This window comes from Stegostoma tigrinum, chromosome 30 (assembly GCF_030684315.1).
Source record: "Stegostoma tigrinum isolate sSteTig4 chromosome 30, sSteTig4.hap1, whole genome shotgun sequence".
In the NCBI taxonomy this organism is placed as follows: Eukaryota; Metazoa; Chordata; class Chondrichthyes; order Orectolobiformes; family Stegostomatidae; genus Stegostoma; species Stegostoma tigrinum.
Genome location: NC_081383.1, coordinates 9,347,210 through 9,368,551, shown reverse-complemented (window position 1 = coordinate 9,368,551; position 21,342 = coordinate 9,347,210). Strand labels below are relative to the sequence as shown.

Below are 21,342 nucleotides of genomic sequence, written 5' to 3'. Positions count from 1 at the left end.
AGAAGGAGTTCATTCAGTTCATTGGAATTGCATCATTTCTTTGATAGTGCTATCCCCGTAATGTCATGCTTTCCCTCTTTAACATCTTCTAAAAAAATCCTTTTCAAGTGAGCACTCAAATTCCCATTCGGAAGTTACTTTTGAATCTATTTCTACTGCAGTTAGTGGCAGGTGCAGTGCTGGCCATGACACACAAAAAACTCTCCCTATCTCCCCTCTTTGGTTCTTTTGTCGATTACTATCCCGTAACAAGTAATCAATGCATCAAACCAAACCAAAAAAGGAAAGGGCTGCTCTGAATCCTGTGCAGCAGAATGAAAATAGCACAAGTGAATTGTGTATCCAACTGAGGCATGATACATGCCACAACAGTGCCCAGTTTATGACAATTAACCCCCAGTTTCGTGAGAGTTGGGATGTTAATGTGCCTTTTCTTTCCCAGAACATTTTCATTGCTTTTGGAAAGAAGTGCCAGCATGTTCCAGAAATTAAAGAGCTGCAAAAGGGTTAATTAAACCATGCAAGCATTCAAATATGTCAATAATTTACAGAGCTCTCTTTACTTAAGCTCTCATGTGATCTTTTGTAAGTGTTATCTCTATTTTTGTGGAGTTGCTTAATTTTTCCACTGCTGGGTCTTATTTCATGTACAACATTCTCCTCTTCGCAAGACGATAGACAATTTAATTAGTCAATTACAAATCCACCTTCTTCAAACTACAACCGTGTTTAGTTAGAGAGTGGCCAAAGTGAATCATATTTTGAATTTTCCATCATGAGACTCAGAGGGATTCAGTTGGTTTCAAAAGGGACCTGCATCTATATAGTCTTGATGTGGAGGTGCTGGTGTTGGACTGGGGTGGACAAGGTCAGAAGTCACACGACATCAGGTTACAGTCTTGCAGGTACCTTTGAAATCACAAGCTTTTGGTGCAACGAAGGGGCAGCATTTTCAAAGCTTGTTGTTTCAAATAAATCTATTGGACTATAACCTGGTATTGAGTGACTTCTGCTAGCACCTATATAGAATCACCCCTGATCTCTGGTTATTCCAAAGGAACTTAAACCTGGCTAAGTACTTTTCTCCTGAAGTGTAATAACATATAATATAGGAGTTGCGGCATTTAAATTGCACACAGCAAATTCCCGCTTGCGCAGGAGGTAATTTATTTAGTCATTCATGGGATGCGAGCATCACTGACCAGATCAGCACTTATTGCCCACTCCTAGAGGCCCTGGAGAAGGTGGTGGTGGGCTGCCTTCTTGAACTGCTGCAGTCCATGTGCTGTAGGTAGACCCACAGTGCCATTAGGAAGGGAGCCCTAGGATTTGGTCACAGCAACAGTAAAGGAATGGCGACATCAAGATGGTTAGACTACACTTGGAATATTGTGCTCGTTTCTGGCCACCTCATTATAGGGAAGATGTGGAACCTTTAGAGAGGGTGCAGAGGAGATTTACCAGGATGTTGCCTGCACTGGAGGGCAGGTCTTATGAGGAAAGGTTGAGGGAGCTAGAGCTTTTTTCATTGGAGCGAAAAAAGATGGGAGCTGACTTGCTAGAGTTGTACAAGGTGATGAGAGGCATAGATAGAGTGGATAGCCAGAGACTTTTCCCCAGGGTGGAAATGACTATTATGAGGGGACATAATTTTAAGGTGATTGGAGGAAGGTACAGGGGAGATATCAGAGGTAGGTTTCTTACACAGGGAGTGGTTGGCATGTGGAATGTACTGCTGGCAGTGGTAGTGGAGTCAGATACTTTAAAGACTTTTAAGCAACTCTTGGATAGGCACATGGAGGATAGTAAAATGTAGGGTAAGCAGGGTAGTCTGATCTTAGTAGGATAATAGGTTGGCACAACATTATGGGCTGAAGGGCCAGTACTGTGCTGTACTGTTCTATGTTCTATGGTGGTGTGCCCATGTATCTGCTGCTTTTGTTCTCCTCAGTAGATGTTGTGGGTTTGGCAGGATACTATCTAAAGACTCTTGGTAAGTTGTCACATTGCATCTTGTAGATGGCACACACAGCAATAAGGACAAATAAAAGCACACAGCAAGTCAGCAAGTACAGAGGTGATGTGTGAACAGAACGTGACATGAGTTAATAAAAGGGCAACTGGTTTTACAGAAAGTGAGGGAAAGAGTTTGGTAGCTGCCTGGGAAAACTTGAAACTTCAGGGAAGACAGGTGAATTTCAGAGCTAGAACGGGTCAGTGAGGTAAGGAGGCAATGAGGGGGATCACAATTCAAACAAGACAAGCTTACATTGTGTGGAATGCTTCTCGTCTGTATTTGAACTTTTAGCTCTTGGTCTTGAGTTGTAATTGGCAGTAATACAGTTATTTGTCAATGGTTGAAAAACATTAGCTAAAAGTGATACTAACTTTGATTTAATATCTATCGATTATCTGCAAATACAATCGGCTATGCACCATTAATTACAAATACTAGCTACTAACAATTCATAACTCTTGAACTATACTTCCACCTTGTGGACATAGTTGGAAAGGCATGATTTGTGTGTATAACATATCAGTGCATCTTGCTACAAGATTCTCACTGTCAGAACTAAGTGTTGCGAACTTGTGTTTTTTTTTGGCAAAACTGCTTAACAGAAATGACTAACCACTGAATTCAAATGATTCATGCACACTCCAATTTAGTGATGCCCATTTTCTAGATTAACTACGGTGTGGAAACAGGCCCTTCGGCCCAACAAATCCACACTGCCACTTGCAACATCCCACCCAAACCCATCCCCATGTAACCCACACATCCCTGAACACTACAGGCAACTTAGCATGGCCAATCTACCTAGCCTGCACGTCTTTGGACTGTGGGAGGAAACCGGAGCACCCGGAGGAAACCCACGCAGACACAGGGAGAATGTGCAAACTCCACACAGACAGTCGCCCAAGGCTGGAATTGAACCCGGGTCCCTGGTGCTGTGACGCTGCAGTGCTAAACACTGAGCCACCATGCCGCCCCGTAGCAGTCTTTGAAGAGGGGGATGACGAAGTTATGAGAGAGCAACATCAGATCCTGCACACTAGAGAGCAGCAATGCTACAGTCAAGAAAGCACATCAATGTCTACTTCTTCAGGAAGCTAAGGGAATTTGGCATGTCCACAAAAACCCTTACCAATTTTTATAGATGTACTGTAGAAAACATGCTAGCCAGATACATCACAGTGTGGTATGGCAACTGCCTTTTCCAAGACCGCAAGACACTACAGATTGCTGTGAACACAGCCCAGTCCATCGCGCTAATCAACCTTCTATCCAATGACTCCATCTAAACTTCCTGCTGCCTTGGAAAAGCAGCCAGAATAATCAAGGACCCCTCCTGCCCCATAATACTCTCTTCCACCCTCTTCCATCCAGCAGAAGATATAAAATATTGAATGCCCATAATAACAGATTCAAGAACAGCTTCTTCTCTCCTGTTATCAGGCATCTGAACAGATCTCTCAAACTCTAACACTGTGGTCTGCACTCTGTTCTGTTACCCTAATGCTCTTTGTATTTATGATCTGCCCGTACAGCACGCAAGACACCACTTTTCACTGTATGTTGGTACATGCCACAACAATAAATCAAACACAAACGCTACTAGTCAGACAGGGCTTAATTGACTCTAGGTTCCAGTAGATGTGAGCTGGTTGGAGTGATCACCCAGTGACTGTGAAATGCTTGTTACTCAAAATGCTAGCAGTTTGTTCGTATGCTGGGAGAAAAATGCAGTCCCTGTTTGTTTAATTTCTGTTCACTGCTGTTTTCTGTGAATAAATGTAAATGATTAACATTGCTTGAGGGCTTCCCTGGATGTGATAGCTCTACAGTAAGCAGTGAGAAGATGTTGGGTTACAAGCAGCAATAACTTAGAGAGGGTTGAAAGGTGGGATGTCCCTCTGGATTGGTGAGTTGTGTGTCCTGGCACTTCATAGAAATGTAGAAAATAGGAGCCAGTGTAGGCCATTCAGCCCCTCAAGCCTGCTTTGCCATTCAGTATGATCATGACTGATCATCCAACTCAGTATCCTTTTGCTGCTTTCTCTCCTATATCCTTTGAACCTTTAGCAGCAAAGCTTTATTTATTTTCCTGAAAACATTCAATGTTTTGGCCTCAACTGCTTCTGCGGCACAGAATTCCACAAGGTCCCCACTTTCTGGGTGAAGAAATTTCTCCTCATCTCAGTCCCAAATGGCCTAGCCCATATTTTTAAACTGTGACCTAGTCATTGGGACCATCCTGACTGTGTTTAACCTATCTATCCTATCAGACTTTTATACGTTTCTATGAGATCCTCTCCTCATTCATCTAAACTCCAGTGAATATAGTCCTAACCGATTCAGTCTCACTTCATACATCAGCCCTACCATCCCAGGAATCAACATGGTAAACATTCACTCTACTCCCTCCATCACCAAACATCCTTCTTCAAAGAAGGAGATCAAAACTGGACACAATACTCTGGACGTGGTCTCGCCAAGGCACTATACAATAGCAGCAAGACATCCCTGTCCCTGTACTTGAATCCTCTCGCTATGATAGTCATTATACCATTTGCCTCGTTCACCACCTGCTTCAACAGCATGCTTACTTTCAGTATCGGTGGACAAGAACACCCAGGTCTCATTGCACTTCCCCAGTTCCCAACCTATCACTTCCTGTTTTTACTGCTGAATATCACAGCTATCCACATTGAGGTTATTCACCTTGGTAGTTTGAATGGTAACCGGGTGTAGGGAGTTAACGGCAGTTCCTCTTCCATGTTGTCAATTACTGATTGCTGTGCCCCTACATTGTCGGTGAAGAACAGCTTTGGTCTGTCAAAGGCCTTGCGCACGGCTAGAGTTCCAAGGTGGCGCCGGGTTGATGACCTATTCCGGATGTCCCAACACTGGCAAGTTCTTCTAGTTGTGATAACTGGGATACAGAGCTAGCAGCAACCAGGGCTGGGGAGTGGATATACAATGTGTCTGGGATGGTGGCGTGGAAGAAACCTGCTAGTCCCCGCAGACAGAAACCCTCTGTCAAACTTGATGGAGATGCCACAGCCTGTTTAATGTTGCAAAAATATTCAGCCCTAAGTTGTAATATTTCTGCCACAGTCCTTTCTGCTCCTTGACACCCCTGAGTTTGATGCAGCTTAAAGTCAACATGAGGCATTGTTGGGCTTCTTTCCTCAGTTCTCCATTGACAGCGTTCATTCGCGTTGACCAATGTCCTGCTAGATGTCAGCTACACGCCTCTACAGCTCAACCGTGTCAGGCAACACAGCGAGAGTTTGCCTTTCAACTCCATTTTCATTTAGCCTTCTTCCCCCACCCGTCCCTCACCTTTGATGGTCTGCACTGTCCATAATGGGCTCTGCAGGGAAGCATGCTTCCACACTAAGGCCTCATCCACCTGCCCCAAGTGTAACAGAGCCTGCGGAAGACACATTGGTCTGTACGGCCACCTACAGACTCACCCTGAGAGCAGAAGAGAGTCATCATCATCTTCGAGGGACAACCAATGACATTGAAAAACAGGTTTGCAAATATGGGTGATTTACTGGCAGTGGTTCATTGATGGAAATTTGGTGGATATAACACAACGTGGAGCTGGAAGTAAACAGCAGGCCAGGCAGCATCAGACAGCAGGAATGTTGACATTTCGGTCGGGACCCTGTATCTTTTCCCCAGCTTTTCAAATCAGTCTTACTACCTTGTAGCAATCTCTTGTTTTTCACCCCCATAACCTTGCACACTATTTCTATCCAAATAATCATCCAATCCCCTCTTGAATGCCCCAAATGCAATTCATTTTCAGACAATGCATCAGAATGGATGCCTGGATGAGTGCAGCCCCAACAACACTCAAAAAGCTTGACACCATCCAGGACAAAGCTGCCCGGTTGAATGACATTACTTTCATAAACATCCACTCCCTCCATCACTGACGGTCAGTACTAGCAGTGCGTACTATCCACAAGATGCACTCCAGAAATTCACCAAAGATCCTCAGACAACACCTCCTGAACCATGACAATTTCCATCTATAGGAACAAGGGCAACACATCTATGGGACATCACCACGTCCAAGTTCCCCTCCAAGCCACTCACCATCCTGACTTGGAAATATATTGCCATTCCTTCACTATCACAGGATCAGAATCCTGGAAGCTCCTCCCTCAGGGAATTATGGGTAAACCTACTGTATGTGGTTCAAGTAAGCAGCTCCCCACCACCTTCTCAAGGGGAACTAGCCAATAAACGCTGGCCCAGCCAACAATGCCTGTGTCCCACAAATGAACAAAACAAAACCACACTGTATGAAAAGCTGTTACTCACATCAGATTAGCTCTTTGAACAAATCATTTTCAGTCAGTGTTTTCTGGTTCTTGATCCTTTTTATGAGCGGGGAACAGATTCCCTTCTTAAAGATTAACCATTGAAATCTAGCTATCATTCTGATGAACCGACATTGTAGCAATTCCAGAAGCTACCAGATGGGTAGCTGTGGTACCCACGTGTTATTTAAAGGGAGGTGTTGGCTCTGCTGGTATAAATACTGGACAATTAATCCAGAGACCCCTACTATTGTTATAGAGTCATAGAGTCATACAGCACACAAACAGAAGCAAAAACAGAAGTTGCTGGAAAAGCACAGCAGGTCTTGCAGCTTCTGTGAAGAAAAGAATCGGAGTTAACGTTTCGGTAGTTCTGAGGAAGGGTCACGACCAAAACGTTAACTCTGTTTTCCCTTCACAGATACTGCCAGACCGGCTGAGCTTTTCCAGCAACTTCTGTTATTGTTTCTGATTTATAGCATCGGCAGTTCTTTCCATTTTTACTCGGTGCAGGAACGGACCCTTCATTTCCCAAGTTAAACTATTTCCCACTACTTGCATTTCCATATTGCTCTAAACCTTTCCTATTCATGTTCCCGTATAAATGTCTTTTAAATGTTCAACTGTACCTGCTTCTACCACTTCCTCCAGCAGCTTATTCCACATTTTAACCACCCTCTGAATGAAAAAATTGCCCCTCAGATCTCTTTCAAATCTTTTTCCTCTCACCTACAAATATGCTCTCTAGTTTTAAACACACCTACCCTATGTAAAAGACCTTTGTTACTCACTAATCTATGCCTCTCATGATTTTACAAACCTCTGTCAGGTCACCCCTCAACCTCAAGCTCCACTGAAAAAGGTCCCGGCCTATCCAGCCTCCCTCTATAACTCGAACCCTCCAGTCCCAGCGACATCCTGGTGAATGTTTGCGACACCGTCTCCAATTTAATAATATCTGTCCAATAGCAGGGCGACCAGAACTGTACACTGTGCTCCAAACGTAGCCTCACCAATGTCCTGTACAACCTCGTCCTATACTCAATAGTCCAAGCAATGAAGGCAAGCGTGCTAAATGCCATCTTCACCACCCTGTCTACATGTGACATAACTTTAAAGAATCATAACCCCTAGGTCTCTCTGTTTGACAATCCTACCCAGGCACAACATTAGCCACCCTCCAGTCCACCACACACAGAACACAGACAGCCTATTTAACACGGCCACATTCACAGCAGTTTTCCAGCTGTTTGTTATGTATTTTTAGTAACACATATATAAATTAAAATATCCATTTTCTAATGAAAGCATTAAAAGTTTATTTCTTCATGGCTCAACTAAAAATATATAATCACAATATTTAATAAATAGTGCACAAAAATACAGGTTCTTTGATGGGTTACATAAAAACATTTACATTGATCTTCTGTTGTTGGTTGAGTCTATTGCTACATTGCCAGTCTATTATCTATCAGCAACAGATTTGACACCCAGGGTCAGATTGAGCTGGTAACTGGGGCCTTCCTTTTTAGGTCAGCCCTCAGGCAAGGTGATATTTTGCAAGCTCCTTTGTGTCACACATTGGAGTACCTAAAATGTAGAGAATTGAGGTGAGGGAGGGGGGTAGAGAGAGAGAGAGGGAGAGAGAGAGAGAGAGAGAGAGAGAGAATTGAGATGAGGGACGAAAGAGAGAGAGAGAGAGAATTAAGGTGAGCGGGTGGTGAGAGAGAGAGAATTGAGGTGAGGGTGGTTTTGAGAGAGAGAGAGGGAGAATTGAGGTGAAGGGGGTGGTGAGAGAGAGAGAATTGAGGTGGGAGGGGAGAGAGAGCGAGATAGAGAGAATTGAGGTGGGGGGTAGAGAGAGAGAATTGAGGTGGGGGGTGGTGAGAGAGAGAGAGAAAGAGAATTGAGGGGAAGGGAGGTAGAGAGAGAGAATTAAGGTGAAGGGGGTGTAGAGAAAGAGAATTGAGGTGGGGGAGAAGAGAGACCAACACCAGCAAAGGACTCAAGAGAGAGCACATTTTCAGAGTAAAAGGGATAGATTTTGAGGCCATTTTAAAGGGGCAGAAGTAACTGAGACCTCGTGGGGGACATTGCAGAGTCAGTAGCAGAAGCCTCACATGGACCTTCAGAACATAATGAATAGGAGCTGCAGTCAGCCTTTCGGACTTCTATATCTTTCAACAGGATTGTGACTGATCTTCAACTTTATCTTTCCAAACATCCCCACATTCTTTCATTCCTTCAGTCTGAATATTCATTCTGAATATAGTCAGTGGCTGAGCTCAGGTCTGCAGGGGGATGAATTCCAAAGAATCGGAAGTCTTTCGTGGTAGAAAGTTTTCCTCGTCTCTGCCTGAAATGGTTGGGCCTCAAACTGAGCAGAAATAATTCTAGGGAGCTTCAAAATGGGATATCTGCTGGGAATGGGGCATGGATCCAAGTTACTGCCAGTTCCCCAGAGCACTGCTGTAATGGTGAGCGATTAACTCCCGGAGGCGGCAAAATGATGGTAACAGTACCAATTCCGATTCTCTTGCACCAAGCGCACTATAGGGCAGGCTTCACTCAGTAACAAGGTGGTTTTGGCTGGCTCTCTTCCTTCTCTTAAGCCAGAAAACACCCACCCTACTTTTTACACCCACCTTCCCTAACTTGGGGCATGCAATTAAATCATGGCAGTGGTCTAATAATAAACTGATGGTCAGGACTGTGTATTTGTAGTGCGGCAAACCAATAACCTTTACAATACTCACTGAGTGCCTATCAAGTGATAACAATCAACATTGTGGTGATATTTTGTACAAGATACTGGAAAGTCTGCATGTATTAAAACAGAAGCACTGACATCAATTGTCTTTCCTTCACAATCCTGATAGGAGTCAAGATGCTTTCCTTGGATTATTCTGGGAAATGCTACATTCTTCAAGACTTGCCCTTTTCCAATGAAAACTCACTCGACTTGACTATGCAGGCTGAAATGAGCATCGTTGGGGAGTCTACCTCCTCCCTGGGTTTATTAAAGTTGCTCCCGCTGGACTTGCTCCTGCTGTTGTCTGCAGTCGGTGCTATCGGCAAACTTCTGGCTGCGCCTGAGCCCACCAAACAGCAGCAGAGCAACTTAAAAAAGGCCCCTCGCATCTCCCTGCTGGACAGGGTGTAAATGATGGGGTTCAGGGCTGAGTTCAGCACAGCCAGGGCCACTGACCAGTCTGCCTTGTAGAGGATCTTGCACTGCTTGGGACTACAGGCGACGTCCAGCATCAGGAAGATGAAGAGAGGTGACCAACAAGCTATGAAGACCCCCACGACGATCATCACGGTGCGCAGAAGAGCCATGGCCCGCTCGGATTGGCTGCCCTTGGTGTTCTTCCTCACCTTCATCTTGCGGCTGCTGGAGCTGACAAGCCGGTAGATGCGGACGTACAGGATCACGACAGAAAACAAGATGATGGTCAAGATGGTGATGCAAAAGGCCACATAGCTTTTGGCGAACAGCGGCAGCATTGTCGAACAGGAATTAAGTCTGTCAATGCAGCTCCATCCAATTTGTGGCAAGACCCCCAGGAGAATGGAGATCATCCAGCAAGCTCCCAGGAGCAAGAAGAGCCTGTACTGCTTCTTAGAGTCGTAAGGTCTCATTTTCACCATGGTCATGTGCCTTTCAATAGCAATTGCCAACAGACTGAAGGTTGACGCACACAAAGCAACAAACATACTGCCCTCTCTGATGAACCATTCCGTCGGTGTCAGGGTCAGGGTGCGATGGCCAGACATGAGGATGTTAAATACGTAAGCCACCCCAGCCAAGAGATCTGAAAGGGCAAGATTCCCGATTAAGTAGTACATCCTTGTGTGAAATTTCTTGTTTTTCCAAATAGCCACAAGCACCATCAGATTCTCGATGACTATCAATATACAAGCCAGGAGGAAAATTGCAATCTTAGCGTTGCTGGAAACACCCTCTGTCCTGTTATTCAATCTTCCTGTGTAGTTATAATGCCTGATGATGATCTCGTTCCCCTGATAGCCGCTTGGCAAAGCCATTGCTACCACTGTGTTAGCAGGAATGTCCGAAAGAAACTGCCGTGTCTAGGCTGTGTACTGAAGCATCTCAAACAACAGAGGGCGCTGTCAGTATGTGTTGTCCAGTTCACTGTTGGAGCCAGTCCATGGAGGGGCTGGAGAATCAGACATGGATTTTCTGTCACACCTCTTTGGTTGGAATCTCTAACCTGAGAGAAAATACATTAAAGGCATGTTTAGACAAAAAAGTCAGATCTCTGTAATGCCAAAGGTTCAACATTTAAAGCAAGTGCAATTAAAAGCATTAACTGATGCAAGTGTAAATAAGCAAGTGGTGCAAATGAGCACCCAAAATACCTGGTCCCAGCCCCAGACCCCTGCCCAGTAACCCATACAGACAAAGTGTTGGTCATCTCTGGAAATAAAAGCAGAGAATGCCTGGAAAAAGCAGCAGCAGCAGCACTTGTAGAAAGTAGTAAGAGTTGACTTTTCCAATCCAGTAGGACTCTTCCTCAAAACTTGACCGACTTCAGACTCAGCGAGTCGTTTCTGGCCAAATGCTGGGCTCCCACAGAAACTAACCATTGTCCAGTCTGATTCCAGGGTTGCCAACACAGGGAACAGCAACTCTGATCATACCCCATAGCGCCCTGCTCCCGTCCCAACACGTATACATCAGCATTTCCCCCAACTCCAATAGTTTTTACAAACTAATAAACGTTAAAGAAAAATAAACAAAAATGTTCAAGGCAAATTAAATGAGAATACTTGCTTTAACTACATGGGGAGGGGGCTGCTGGTTGTAGAGGTAGGAAACCTCACAAGCTTTAAAAAATGGTGTGTGGATGATCACTTGAAATGTCATAATATTCAAGGCTACTGGCCAAGTGATGGAAAGGAGGCTAGCGTAGGGAGTTGATGGCTTGTTTATGCCAGTGCAGTCTCGATGGGCTGAAAGGCCTCTTTTGTACTGTATAGCTGATTCTATAAACACCTCAATGGATGCTCGCCAGAATGATCAGGTTATTAAATTTTACCTTGGAAGATAATTTCTTTGATGTTGTCAGCTCTATTTCCCCTTAATCCCTCTACATCTGCTGTCAATGAAGGGCCCTTCCTTGCTCGATACATTATAGCATCTGGCTCAATATATGTGACTTCAACTCCATACACACTGTAGTATGTAATGTAACTTGAGAAAGCAGCTCATTATACAAATGTGTGGGAAACATTAAAATGAATGAAATTAAACACATGAGAAGAAACTTTTTCTCTTAGGGAGCTCTGTAGCTTTGGAACTCTGTGCTTCAGGAGGCACCAGAAGTGGGGTCATGGAATCTTTTCAAGGCCAAGGTAGAGAGATTTTGTTTCCTTTCTTCATTCACAGGATTAGGGTGTCACTGACCAGGCAGCATTATCGGCCCATCCCTAATTGCCAAGAGGGCAATTAAGAGTCAGCCACATTTTTGTGGGTCTGGAGTTACATGTCGGCCAAACAAGGTAAGGATGGCAGTTGCCTTCCCTCAAGGACATCGGTGAACCAGTGATAATGGGAACAGCAGATGCTGGAGAATCCAAGATAACAAAGTGTGGAGATGGATGAACACAGCAGGCCAAGCATCATCTCAGGAGCACAAAAGCTGACGTTTCGGGCCTAGACCCTTCAGCAGAGAGGGGGATGGGGAGAGGGAACTGGAATAAATAGGGAGAGGGGGGAGGCGGACTGAAGATGGAGAGAAAAGAAGATAGGTGGAGAGGAGAGTATAGGTGGGGAGGTAGGGAGGGGATAGGTCAGTCCAGGGAAGACGGACAGGTCAAGGAGGTGGGATGAGGTTAGTTGGTAGGAAATGGAGGTGCAGCTTGAGGTGGAAGGAGGGGATAGGTGAGTGGAAGAACCGGTTAGGGAGCCGGGGACGAGCTGGGCTGGTTTTGGGATGCAGTGGGGGGAGGGGAAGAACTGGGCTGGTTTTGGGATGAGGTAGGGAAGAGGAGGTTTTGAAGCTTGTGAATTCGACATTGATACCATTGGGCTGCAGGGTTCCCAAGCGGAATATGAGTTGCTGTTCCTGCAACCTTCGGGTGGCATCATTGTAGTACTGCAGGAGGCTCATGATGGACATGTCGTCTGAGGAATGGGAGGCGGAGTTAAAATAGTTCCCGACTGGGAGGTGCAGTTGTTTGTTGCGAACCAAGCGAAGGTGTTCGGCAAAGCGGTCCCCAAGCCTCCGCTTGGTTTCCCCAATGTAGAGGAAGCCACACCAGGTACAGTGGATACAGTATAATACATTGGCAGATGTGCAGGTGAACATCTGCTCAACATGGAAAGTCATCTTGGGACCTGGGATGGGGGTGATGGAGCAGGTGTGGGGGCAAGTGTAGCACTTCCTGCGGTTGCAGGGGAAGGTGTTGGGTGTGGTGGGGTTGGAGGGGAGTGTGGAGCGGACAAGGGAGTCACGGAGAGAGTGGTCTCTCTGGAAAGCAGACAAGGGTGGGGATGGAAAAATGTCTTGGGTGGTGGGGTCGGATGGTAGACGACATGTCCATCATGGGCCTCCTGCAGTGCCACAATGATGCCACCCGAAGGTTGCAGGAACAGCACCTCATATTCCGCTTGGGAACCTTGCAGCCCAATGGTATCAATGTGGACTTCACAAGCTTCAAAATCTCCCCTTCCCCCACTGCATCCCTAAACCAGCCCAGCTCGTCCCCTCCCCCAACTGCATCCCAAAACCAGCCCAGCTTGTCCCCACCTCCGTAACCTGTTCTACCTCTCACCTATTCCTTCCTCCCACCTCAAGCCGCACCTCCATTTCCTACCTACTAACCTCATCCCGCCTCCTTGACCTGTCCGTCTTCTCTGGACAGACCTATCCCCTCCCTACCTCCCCACCTATACTGTCCTCTCCACCTATCTTCTTTTCTCTCCATCTTCACTCCACCTCCCCCTCTCTCCCTATTTATTCCAGAACCCTCTCCCCATCCCCCTCTCTGCTGAAGGGTCTAGGCCCGAAACGTCAGCTTTTGCTCCTAAGATGCTGCTTGGCCTGCTGTGTTCATCCAGCTCCGCACTTTGTTATCAAGCGCTGGGAGATAGGTTTTTTTTTAGAAATAGTAAGAACTGCCAATGCAGGAGTCAGAGATAACACAGAGTGGAATTGGAGGAACACAGCAGGCCAAGGCAGCATCAGAGGAGCAGGAAAGCTGACGTTTCAGGTCAGGACCCTTCTTCAGAAAATCTTACTTTTTTAGAAGATATTTTGGAAAATAAGAAGAGGAGAAAGGAGGAAGTTGGCAACAGTGATTAAGGAGGACAAAAAGACAGTGGACATCCCAGAGGGGTCATGGACAGAATCTGCTTGTCGAGATCTGAGGAACAAAAAAGACGCTATTACGTTGCTTAGGGTAGTCTATGCATCACAAACTAGTGGGAAAGATATACAGAAACAATTTTGCAAGGACATTTCAGAGAGGTGCAAACATAGCAGTTTATAATGTGTTTTCAATTATCCAAATATAGAGTAAGAGTAATGGTGTAAAAGTCAAAGAAGGGAAATCTAATAGAGTTTGTTCATGAGAAATTTTTAAAGCAATATTTTCAGTCGACTGAGAAAGGGAACATTGCTTGATATGATTCTTTGTAATGAGATAGCCCAAGTGGATTGAGTATCAGGATGGGAATATCAAAGAGCTTGCGATCATTGTATCATAAGGTTTAGATTGGTCATTGAAAAAGGACAAGGAACAATCCAGAGTGAGAATAACGAATTGGGGGAAAGCCAACTTCAAAGGTGTAAGAATGAATCTGACCCTGATGAATTGGAGTCAAAGGCTAACAGATAAAACTGAAATCAAACAACGCAGATATCTTTAAATAATTCAAGTACAGTCAAAGCATATTCCCATGGAAGGGAAAATGCTCCAGCGCTCACTGGAATGACAAGTGATTCAAATGAAGAAAAAAACAAAGAAAAGCTATGCTTATGACATACATCAGGTAAATAACAGAATATGGAAGGTTTTTGAAAGTGGCATGGAGAAAAGTGAACAAGAAAAGTAAGATAAAGGGCTGGCAGTTAACAAATGGAAGAAGATGCTGCATGGGTCACAGTAAAAGAAAAGGCTGTTTTGATAGTCACATTGTTTCCAGATGAAGGGAAGAGGTATGAGATACCTTGGTCAAAGTTGACAAGTCTCTAGAACCAGATGAAATGTACTAATGAATAGTGGAGGTGGAGAATGAACATTACAAAGACAGCAACCATCATTTTCTAATCTTACTTAGACTCATGAGTGATGCCAGGGACTGAAGAACTGCAAATGTTACACCCTTGTTTAAGGAAAGGATAAAAAGATAATCCCAGGAAAATTAGGCCAGTCAAAGCAATCTTGGAAGTTGAGAAACTTCCAGAAGCAATAATTCAGGGAAAAAGTACTAGTTACTTGGGCAAATCTGGGTGATGAAAGCCAGAACAAAAAAGTTAGGGGCAAATCATATTTAACTAACTTGTGCATTTTTTGATGCTGTCAACGTGGTCTACGTGGGCTTCCAAAAGGCATCTGATAAAATGTCACACAGATTTATCAGCACGTTGGAATTCAAGGAAACAATAGAGATGATACCATAATGAATACAGAATGGGCTGAGAGACAGGAAACAGAGATCGGTGGTTAATGATTGTTTTCTAGACTGAAAGAAGGTTTATAGAAGAGTTCTTCTGGAGTTGGTATTAGGGCCCTTGCTCATCCTAATACAGACTGATGTTCTTGGTGCACAGGGTACAATTTCAAGTGTCTTGGTCTGTATGAAGCGCTGTGAACCATGAGAAGGATAATGCAGAACTTCAAAAAGTCCCAAGGCCGTAAACTCAAACGGATTGGCCACATAAACACAGCGGTGACAAGAGCAGATCAGAAGCTAGGAATATGCAATGAGTAAATCACCTCCTGATTCCCAAAGCCTATTCACCATCTACAAACCACAAGTCAGGAGTGTGATGGAATACTTCCCAGTTGCTTGGATGAATACAGCCCCAAAACACTCAAGAAGCTTGACACCATCCAGGAGAAAGTGGCACACTTGACTGGCACCACATCCACAAGCAGTATACATTCGGTGGTAATAGTATCTGCTATCTACAAGATGTACTGCAGTAATTCGCCAAAGATCCTTAAGGCAGCACCTTCTAAACCCACAACCACTTCCATCTAGAAGGGCAAAGGCAGCAGATACAAGAGACAATCTGCTAGTTCCCCTCCAAGCCATTCAATATCCTGACTTGGGAATATATTGCTATTCCTTCACTGTCACTGAGTCAAAATCCTGGAATGCCCTCCCTAAGAGCATTGTGGGTCACTTGTACTGCAAGTGGACTGTGGTGGTTCAAGAGGACAGCTCAGCACCGGCTTCTCAAAGGCAACCAAGGACGGGCAATAAGTGTTGGTCCAACTAGTGATGTCCACATCCCCATTAATGAATACATTTTAACAAGACAGGGTATAGATAAAGGGGAATGAATGACAGATGGAATTTAATGTGGGGATGTATGCAGTGACTATTTTGGTATGAAGAATGAGACGCAATTTAGTTAATGAGGGGTACAGTTCTGAATGAGCAGAGGGTCTGGCTCAATAGGTACATTGAAGTTGACAGGACAAGTTGAGAAAGTAGTTCATAAGCATACTGCACCCTGGGCTTTATTAATAGGGACACAGATTATAAAAGGAGAGTTATGTTAAACTTATATAAAAGAGTGTCAGCCTCAACTGAAATATTGTATCCAGTTCTGAGCAACACATTATGGGAAGGATAGGAAGGCATTAGACAGCGTGCAGAAAAAGACTCACCAGGATAGTTGCGGGTATGGGGAACTTTGGATATATGGATAGATTCGAGAAGATTAGGCTGTTTTCTGGGGAGAAGAGAAACTGGGACATAGTTTTGATAAGTACATTCAAAATCATGAGCAGTCTGGTCAGAATGAAAATGGAGAAACAGTGCCAGAGGGAACTATTTTAAAGTAATTGGCAAAAGAAACAATGGAGACATGAGGAAAAACATGAGGAAATTCTCCCACAGTTAGCCTTTCACAGCTGGAATATGAAAATATGGTGGGAGCAGATTCAATTGAAGCGGTGAAGAGGAAATTGGGTTATTATCTAAAACAGTAGAACATGCAGGGTTACAGGGAGAAAGGGGATTGGGAGTTATAGCATGCAGTGTGTTTTTCTATCAGAGAGCCAGCGCTGACATTAAAAGCTGAATGACCTTTTTCTCTGTGGTTGCCATTCTTTGACGCTAGATCACAATTTGATTTTCTTCTCATTTTCTACCACACAAAAGTGGCTACACCAAAAAAAAACATACTTCACAGAATCACAGACTCATTCATGCTACAGAAGGAGGTCAATTGGGTCATTGAGTTTACACTCTGTTTGCCTGGAGATGTCTAGTCGGACCTATTGCCCTGCTTTCCCCCCAATTTCCTTCCAGCTGCATCTAATTTCCTTCCCTGGAGGCAAAATGTTTGTGAAGGTACTATGGTTGTGAAAGGCGCTAGATAAATGCAAATCTTTGTTCCTGTTATGTGGCACACTCGGGAAAGGCATGGACCAGCGTCACAACGGCTAGCAGCCTAAAACAGAAAATGTGCTAGAGAAACTCAGTAAGGCTGGCAGCATTTGTGGAGAGAGAAATCGAATGAATATTTCGGGTCTGCCTGTTTCTCCCTCCACAGATGATGCCAGTCCTACTGAGTTTCTCCAGCACTTTCTGTGTTTGTTTCAGAATTCCAGTATCCGCAGTATTTTATTTTTATTGACAGTCATTTGTCTTGGAATGTGACCTTCATCCAACATTGACACTGCTGAATCGATAGGACTTTCACTCCAGATCTCATTGCCTGGAATGGCAACGTCTTGGTGGTGAGCTTCAACTGGGAGTTTGAGTGGGAAGATGGAACAAAGTTTGGGAAAAGTGACAACGTGTCCCAGGAAATCGAAGGAGAAGCAATTTGGAGAGGGGACGGCTCCACCTATTACTGTGCGAGGGAGAGCAATCGCAAAAGCTATGGAGGTCTCAACACGCTATGTCCAGAGACCTAGAGTAGTCATGCGAACCTACAAAATGATCTGTGCCATTTATTTGGCATTTTGAGCACCGTACTAATGTTATGGCACCACCACAAAACAAACATGGAAATAAATTCTACTTGGCACCGCTTAAAAGGGTCGGGGATCTGTGTTACGCTCACCCCTTTTGAAAACTGGTGACCAGAATTTAATACCAATTCTAAACTCTCTTCTCCTCCCAAGCCTCTTGAAGACAGAGTTCCAGAGACAGATAAGATGCAGTCCTGACCAGCACTTAGTCTCCATCACCGCCCTCTTTCTCTCCCGTGGCTTTCCCTGTCTCACTTCTGCCATCTGTTTCCATATGGATTCATCTCCCTTTTTCACCGCTCTATTTCCCCTTTCAGCTGTCCATCTCTCTGTGTGTCTATCCTTCTCTCGTTCCTCTCTCAGTCGCTCTGTTCCCTTATGTGCCTCTCTGTGCCCTATCGGTTCTTGTCCTTTTCTAGTAGAAAACAACAAAATGTTTATCCCTACAAAAGCAGGAAGTTTACTGCCAAGAAAAGAGAAGATAATTAAATGCGTTACTGTTTAGAGTTTTATACAGCTTACATGTTATTACACCCGCATTTACAGCATCCTATTTGTTTTCCAGTAAAAATTAAAATGAGCTATATTGCGCCAGCCACTCTCTCGCCAACTCACTGCTAAAAGTTCAGACGTACCTGAAGAAAGTTGCACGGAGGTTGTGAACGTAGCTTCAAAACTCCAACAGGCGACCAGCTACTTCTCTCAATCGTCTGTTCGTTACAATTGGGATCAATTGTGAGCACAAACACACTGGCTTCAGGCAGTTTGGAGCTGCCAGGGGAAGTCCTGCATTCTCATTCCACGGCCGTCCCACAAAAGTGAAGCAGCCTTTGGAACTGCAGAGTCGTGGTCAAATTAAATACCTTAGTTGGTTTGAGCAGTTTCCTGTTCACAGGAGCAGGGACCGCAGTGAATATTTGTATAGAATGCACGCCAGCCTTTCTTATTCTGTTTGGAGGAGGCGGGACATCCAGCAGCTATCAATCCTTAAAAAAAACACAGCTCCGATCGTCAAACTACAGCCCAATTATTTCGGTCTAAGGCATTCACTCAGGACCTCGTTCATCCCAAGCCCAGAGCCCTACGACTAGCTAACACACCTCACTATTCCAGTCAGATGCTCTCTTCCTGCAGGCGATACTTGAAAATATAGCCATGCTCTAACCTTTCAGTCAGATTTTGAAGCTTGTGAAATCCACATTGATACCACTCCTCCCCCTCCTCTCTCCCTATTTATTTCAGAACCCTCTCCACATCCCCCTTTTCTGATGAAGGGTCTAGGCCTGAAATGTCAGCTTTTGTGCTCCTAAGATGCTGCTTGGCTTGCTGTGTTCATCCAGCTTCACACTTTGTTATCTCGGATTCTCCAGCATCTGCAGTTCCCATTATCTCTCACCTTTCAGTCACTGGGTTCAAGTGTCCCCTCAGTATCTGAGCAAAGATGACAATCCCATACAGGAGTGAGAGAGTGCTGCACTGCCTGACGTATTGTCCTCCAGATTAGATATTCGCCTGAGGCCCCAGCTACCTGCTACTGTTAAACATCACCTGGCCAACATTTTTACAAAAGGTGGCTGAAGCATGGGGAAGGAGAGGGTTGGGTAGTCAGTGAGATTTAGTGAGAGTTTGCTGTGCATCCCACATCATAAGTGACAATCTTACAAAAGCTGCGAGGCACTTTGAGATGTCTGGTGAATTAGAATTAGATTTTATTGTCACGTGTATCGCAATAGAGTGTCATATGAATGCAAGGCTTTCATTTTCCTCCTGGAGTCTGTAGCATCTGGTAGAGACAGGAGATGCCAAGAGGCGAACCTTGCTAATTATATCAATGTTGATGGCAGTTTTCCAGAATGCTCAATCAAAGGGATTCTGAAGAGGAATCACATTGAAATGTTAACTTTGTTTCTCTGTCCACAGTTGCTGCCAGATCTACAGAGCGTCTTCAATACTTTCAGCTTTTATTTCTGACTACCAGCATCCACAATATTATGCTTTGAATCAAATGAGGTAGCTGTGGTAGTCTAGTAATCTAGAACTTGAGGCTAATGTTCTGGGGATGTGGGTTTGAACCCCACTACGACACAGACTAAAATTCAAATTAAACAAAAAGCTGGTATGAAAAGCTAAGCTAATGGTGACCATGTAATCACTGCTAATTAGGTGCAAAAGCCCATTTGGTACACTAATGTCCTTTAGGGAAGGAAATCTGTCATCCTTACCTGGTCTAGCCTACATGTAACTCCAGACCCACGGCAAAATGATTAACTTTGAACTGCCATCTGGGCAATAAATGCTGGTCTAGCCATCCATACAAAATCCCATTGAAAGAATAAAACTCTTGTCATTAAATCCCTAAAAGCACTGTCCAAAAATGAGATGGCTTATCTCCCCATGATGTTGTACAAACAGTGATGGTTGTCACCTTAGTGGAGTTTTACCCAACAAAGACCTTCAATCTAAAAATAAAGGGCAAACCATTCAGGGCTGAGCTGCAGAAGAATTTCTCCACTCAAATAGTTGTGAATTCTCTCCCACAGTTTGTTAGATATATTTGAGAAGGAACTAGACATGGCTCTTGCAGCTAAAGGGACCAAGGGTAATGGAGAGAAAGTGGGAGTGGGATACTGAAACTGCAAGATCATATTGAATGGGCCCCAAGCAATGGCACAAACCTTCCATTCTCCAGATAGTCAGCAAATATCCTCATTGTCACCATCAGCAGCAATGTCTGGCTGAGGAGTAGAATTGTCTACTTAGGAAACTCCGTGTCACTGGCTACAGGTTCTCTGAGTCAGGAGCCAGATGTGCTCAGAAAGATATTTTTGCGCCTGTTGTAAGTCCCACAATACTGCCTAAGTTGCATGGGTAGTTTAGACTGGCAATCAGCAGTAAACTGGCATTTGCAAACCTTCTAATAAAATCCACAACTCAGAGTCATAGGTCAATATCCATAGCAGATATCACTGTGGGAGGTCCAGTGAGAAATGAAAGGGAACAGAGGGTTCAGCTTAGTTGCAAATTGGAGAAGGTTAAGTTCTTCTAACATTTCCTGTCCAACTATTAAGTTCAGAAGAAAAGTCATACTGGACTGAAAGCATTAACTCTGCTTCTCTCTCTTTATAGATGCTGCCAAACCTGTTGAGATTCCCCAGCAGTCTCCACTTTTGTTTCAACTATTCAGCTAAGTGAGTCAGAACTTCCCATTTTCCCCATAACCCTAACAGGAACTCGGCACCCCAGCCCACCTATTGACATCTGATGTCCCCAACACAATGAACACTCAACTGGCTCCCACCTTGTGTCCACCGCCAGGCCATCTAAGTCGTCACCGGCCACATGGCCAACCCAAACTCTCAGCCATTACTTGCCACCTGGAAACATCTTACCCAACATGCAGCACTAACTTGCTACCCTGCTGCCTCATCCAACAATCTTCCACATTATCCTTTCACCCACCCATCTACCCCCTCAACCACATGTCTTCCTATCCCTTCATCTTCTTGCCATCTCACCACATTCCCCATCTATCCTCTGTACCCCCTCAGCCATCTGCCAATCTATTCCCCCACTCATTTGACACCATCCTCCATCACTCACCTGACACCCTAACTCCTCAACAACCTAAAGCTCTACTCACTCACCACCTGAACACTCCAACTACCTAACACTCTACTCACTCACCACCCTAATACCTCAACCACCTAACACTCTACTCACTCTCCACCCTAATACCTCAACCACCTAACACTCTACTCACTCTCCACCCTAACATTCCAACTCCATACCTACCCACAAGGGTCCTTGGTCCCTCAC

At 44.6% G+C, this 21,342-nt stretch overlaps 1 protein-coding gene across 1 annotated transcript; it reads right to left on the bottom strand.

Moving 5' to 3' along the window:
* Nucleotides 1–7,678: 7,678 nt before the first annotated feature.
* On the bottom strand, nucleotides 7,679–18,446 carry LOC125465884 (sphingosine 1-phosphate receptor 3-like). Its single transcript, XM_048559834.2, has 2 exons — nucleotides 18,162–18,446; nucleotides 7,679–10,577 (listed from the first exon to the last, which is right to left on the bottom strand). Exon 2 carries the CDS (start codon nucleotides 10,387–10,389, stop codon nucleotides 9,268–9,270), a length of 1,122 nt encoding a protein of 373 aa, XP_048415791.1. The 5' UTR covers nucleotides 10,390–10,577; nucleotides 18,162–18,446; the 3' UTR covers nucleotides 7,679–9,267.
* Nucleotides 18,447–21,342: the final 2,896 nt, after the last annotated feature.

Excerpts from the sequence above, each read along its gene's own strand:
- LOC125465884 (XM_048559834.2), bottom strand. The coding sequence starts at position 10,389 with ATGGCTTTGCCAAGCGGCTATCAGGGGAACGAGATCATCATCAGGCAT.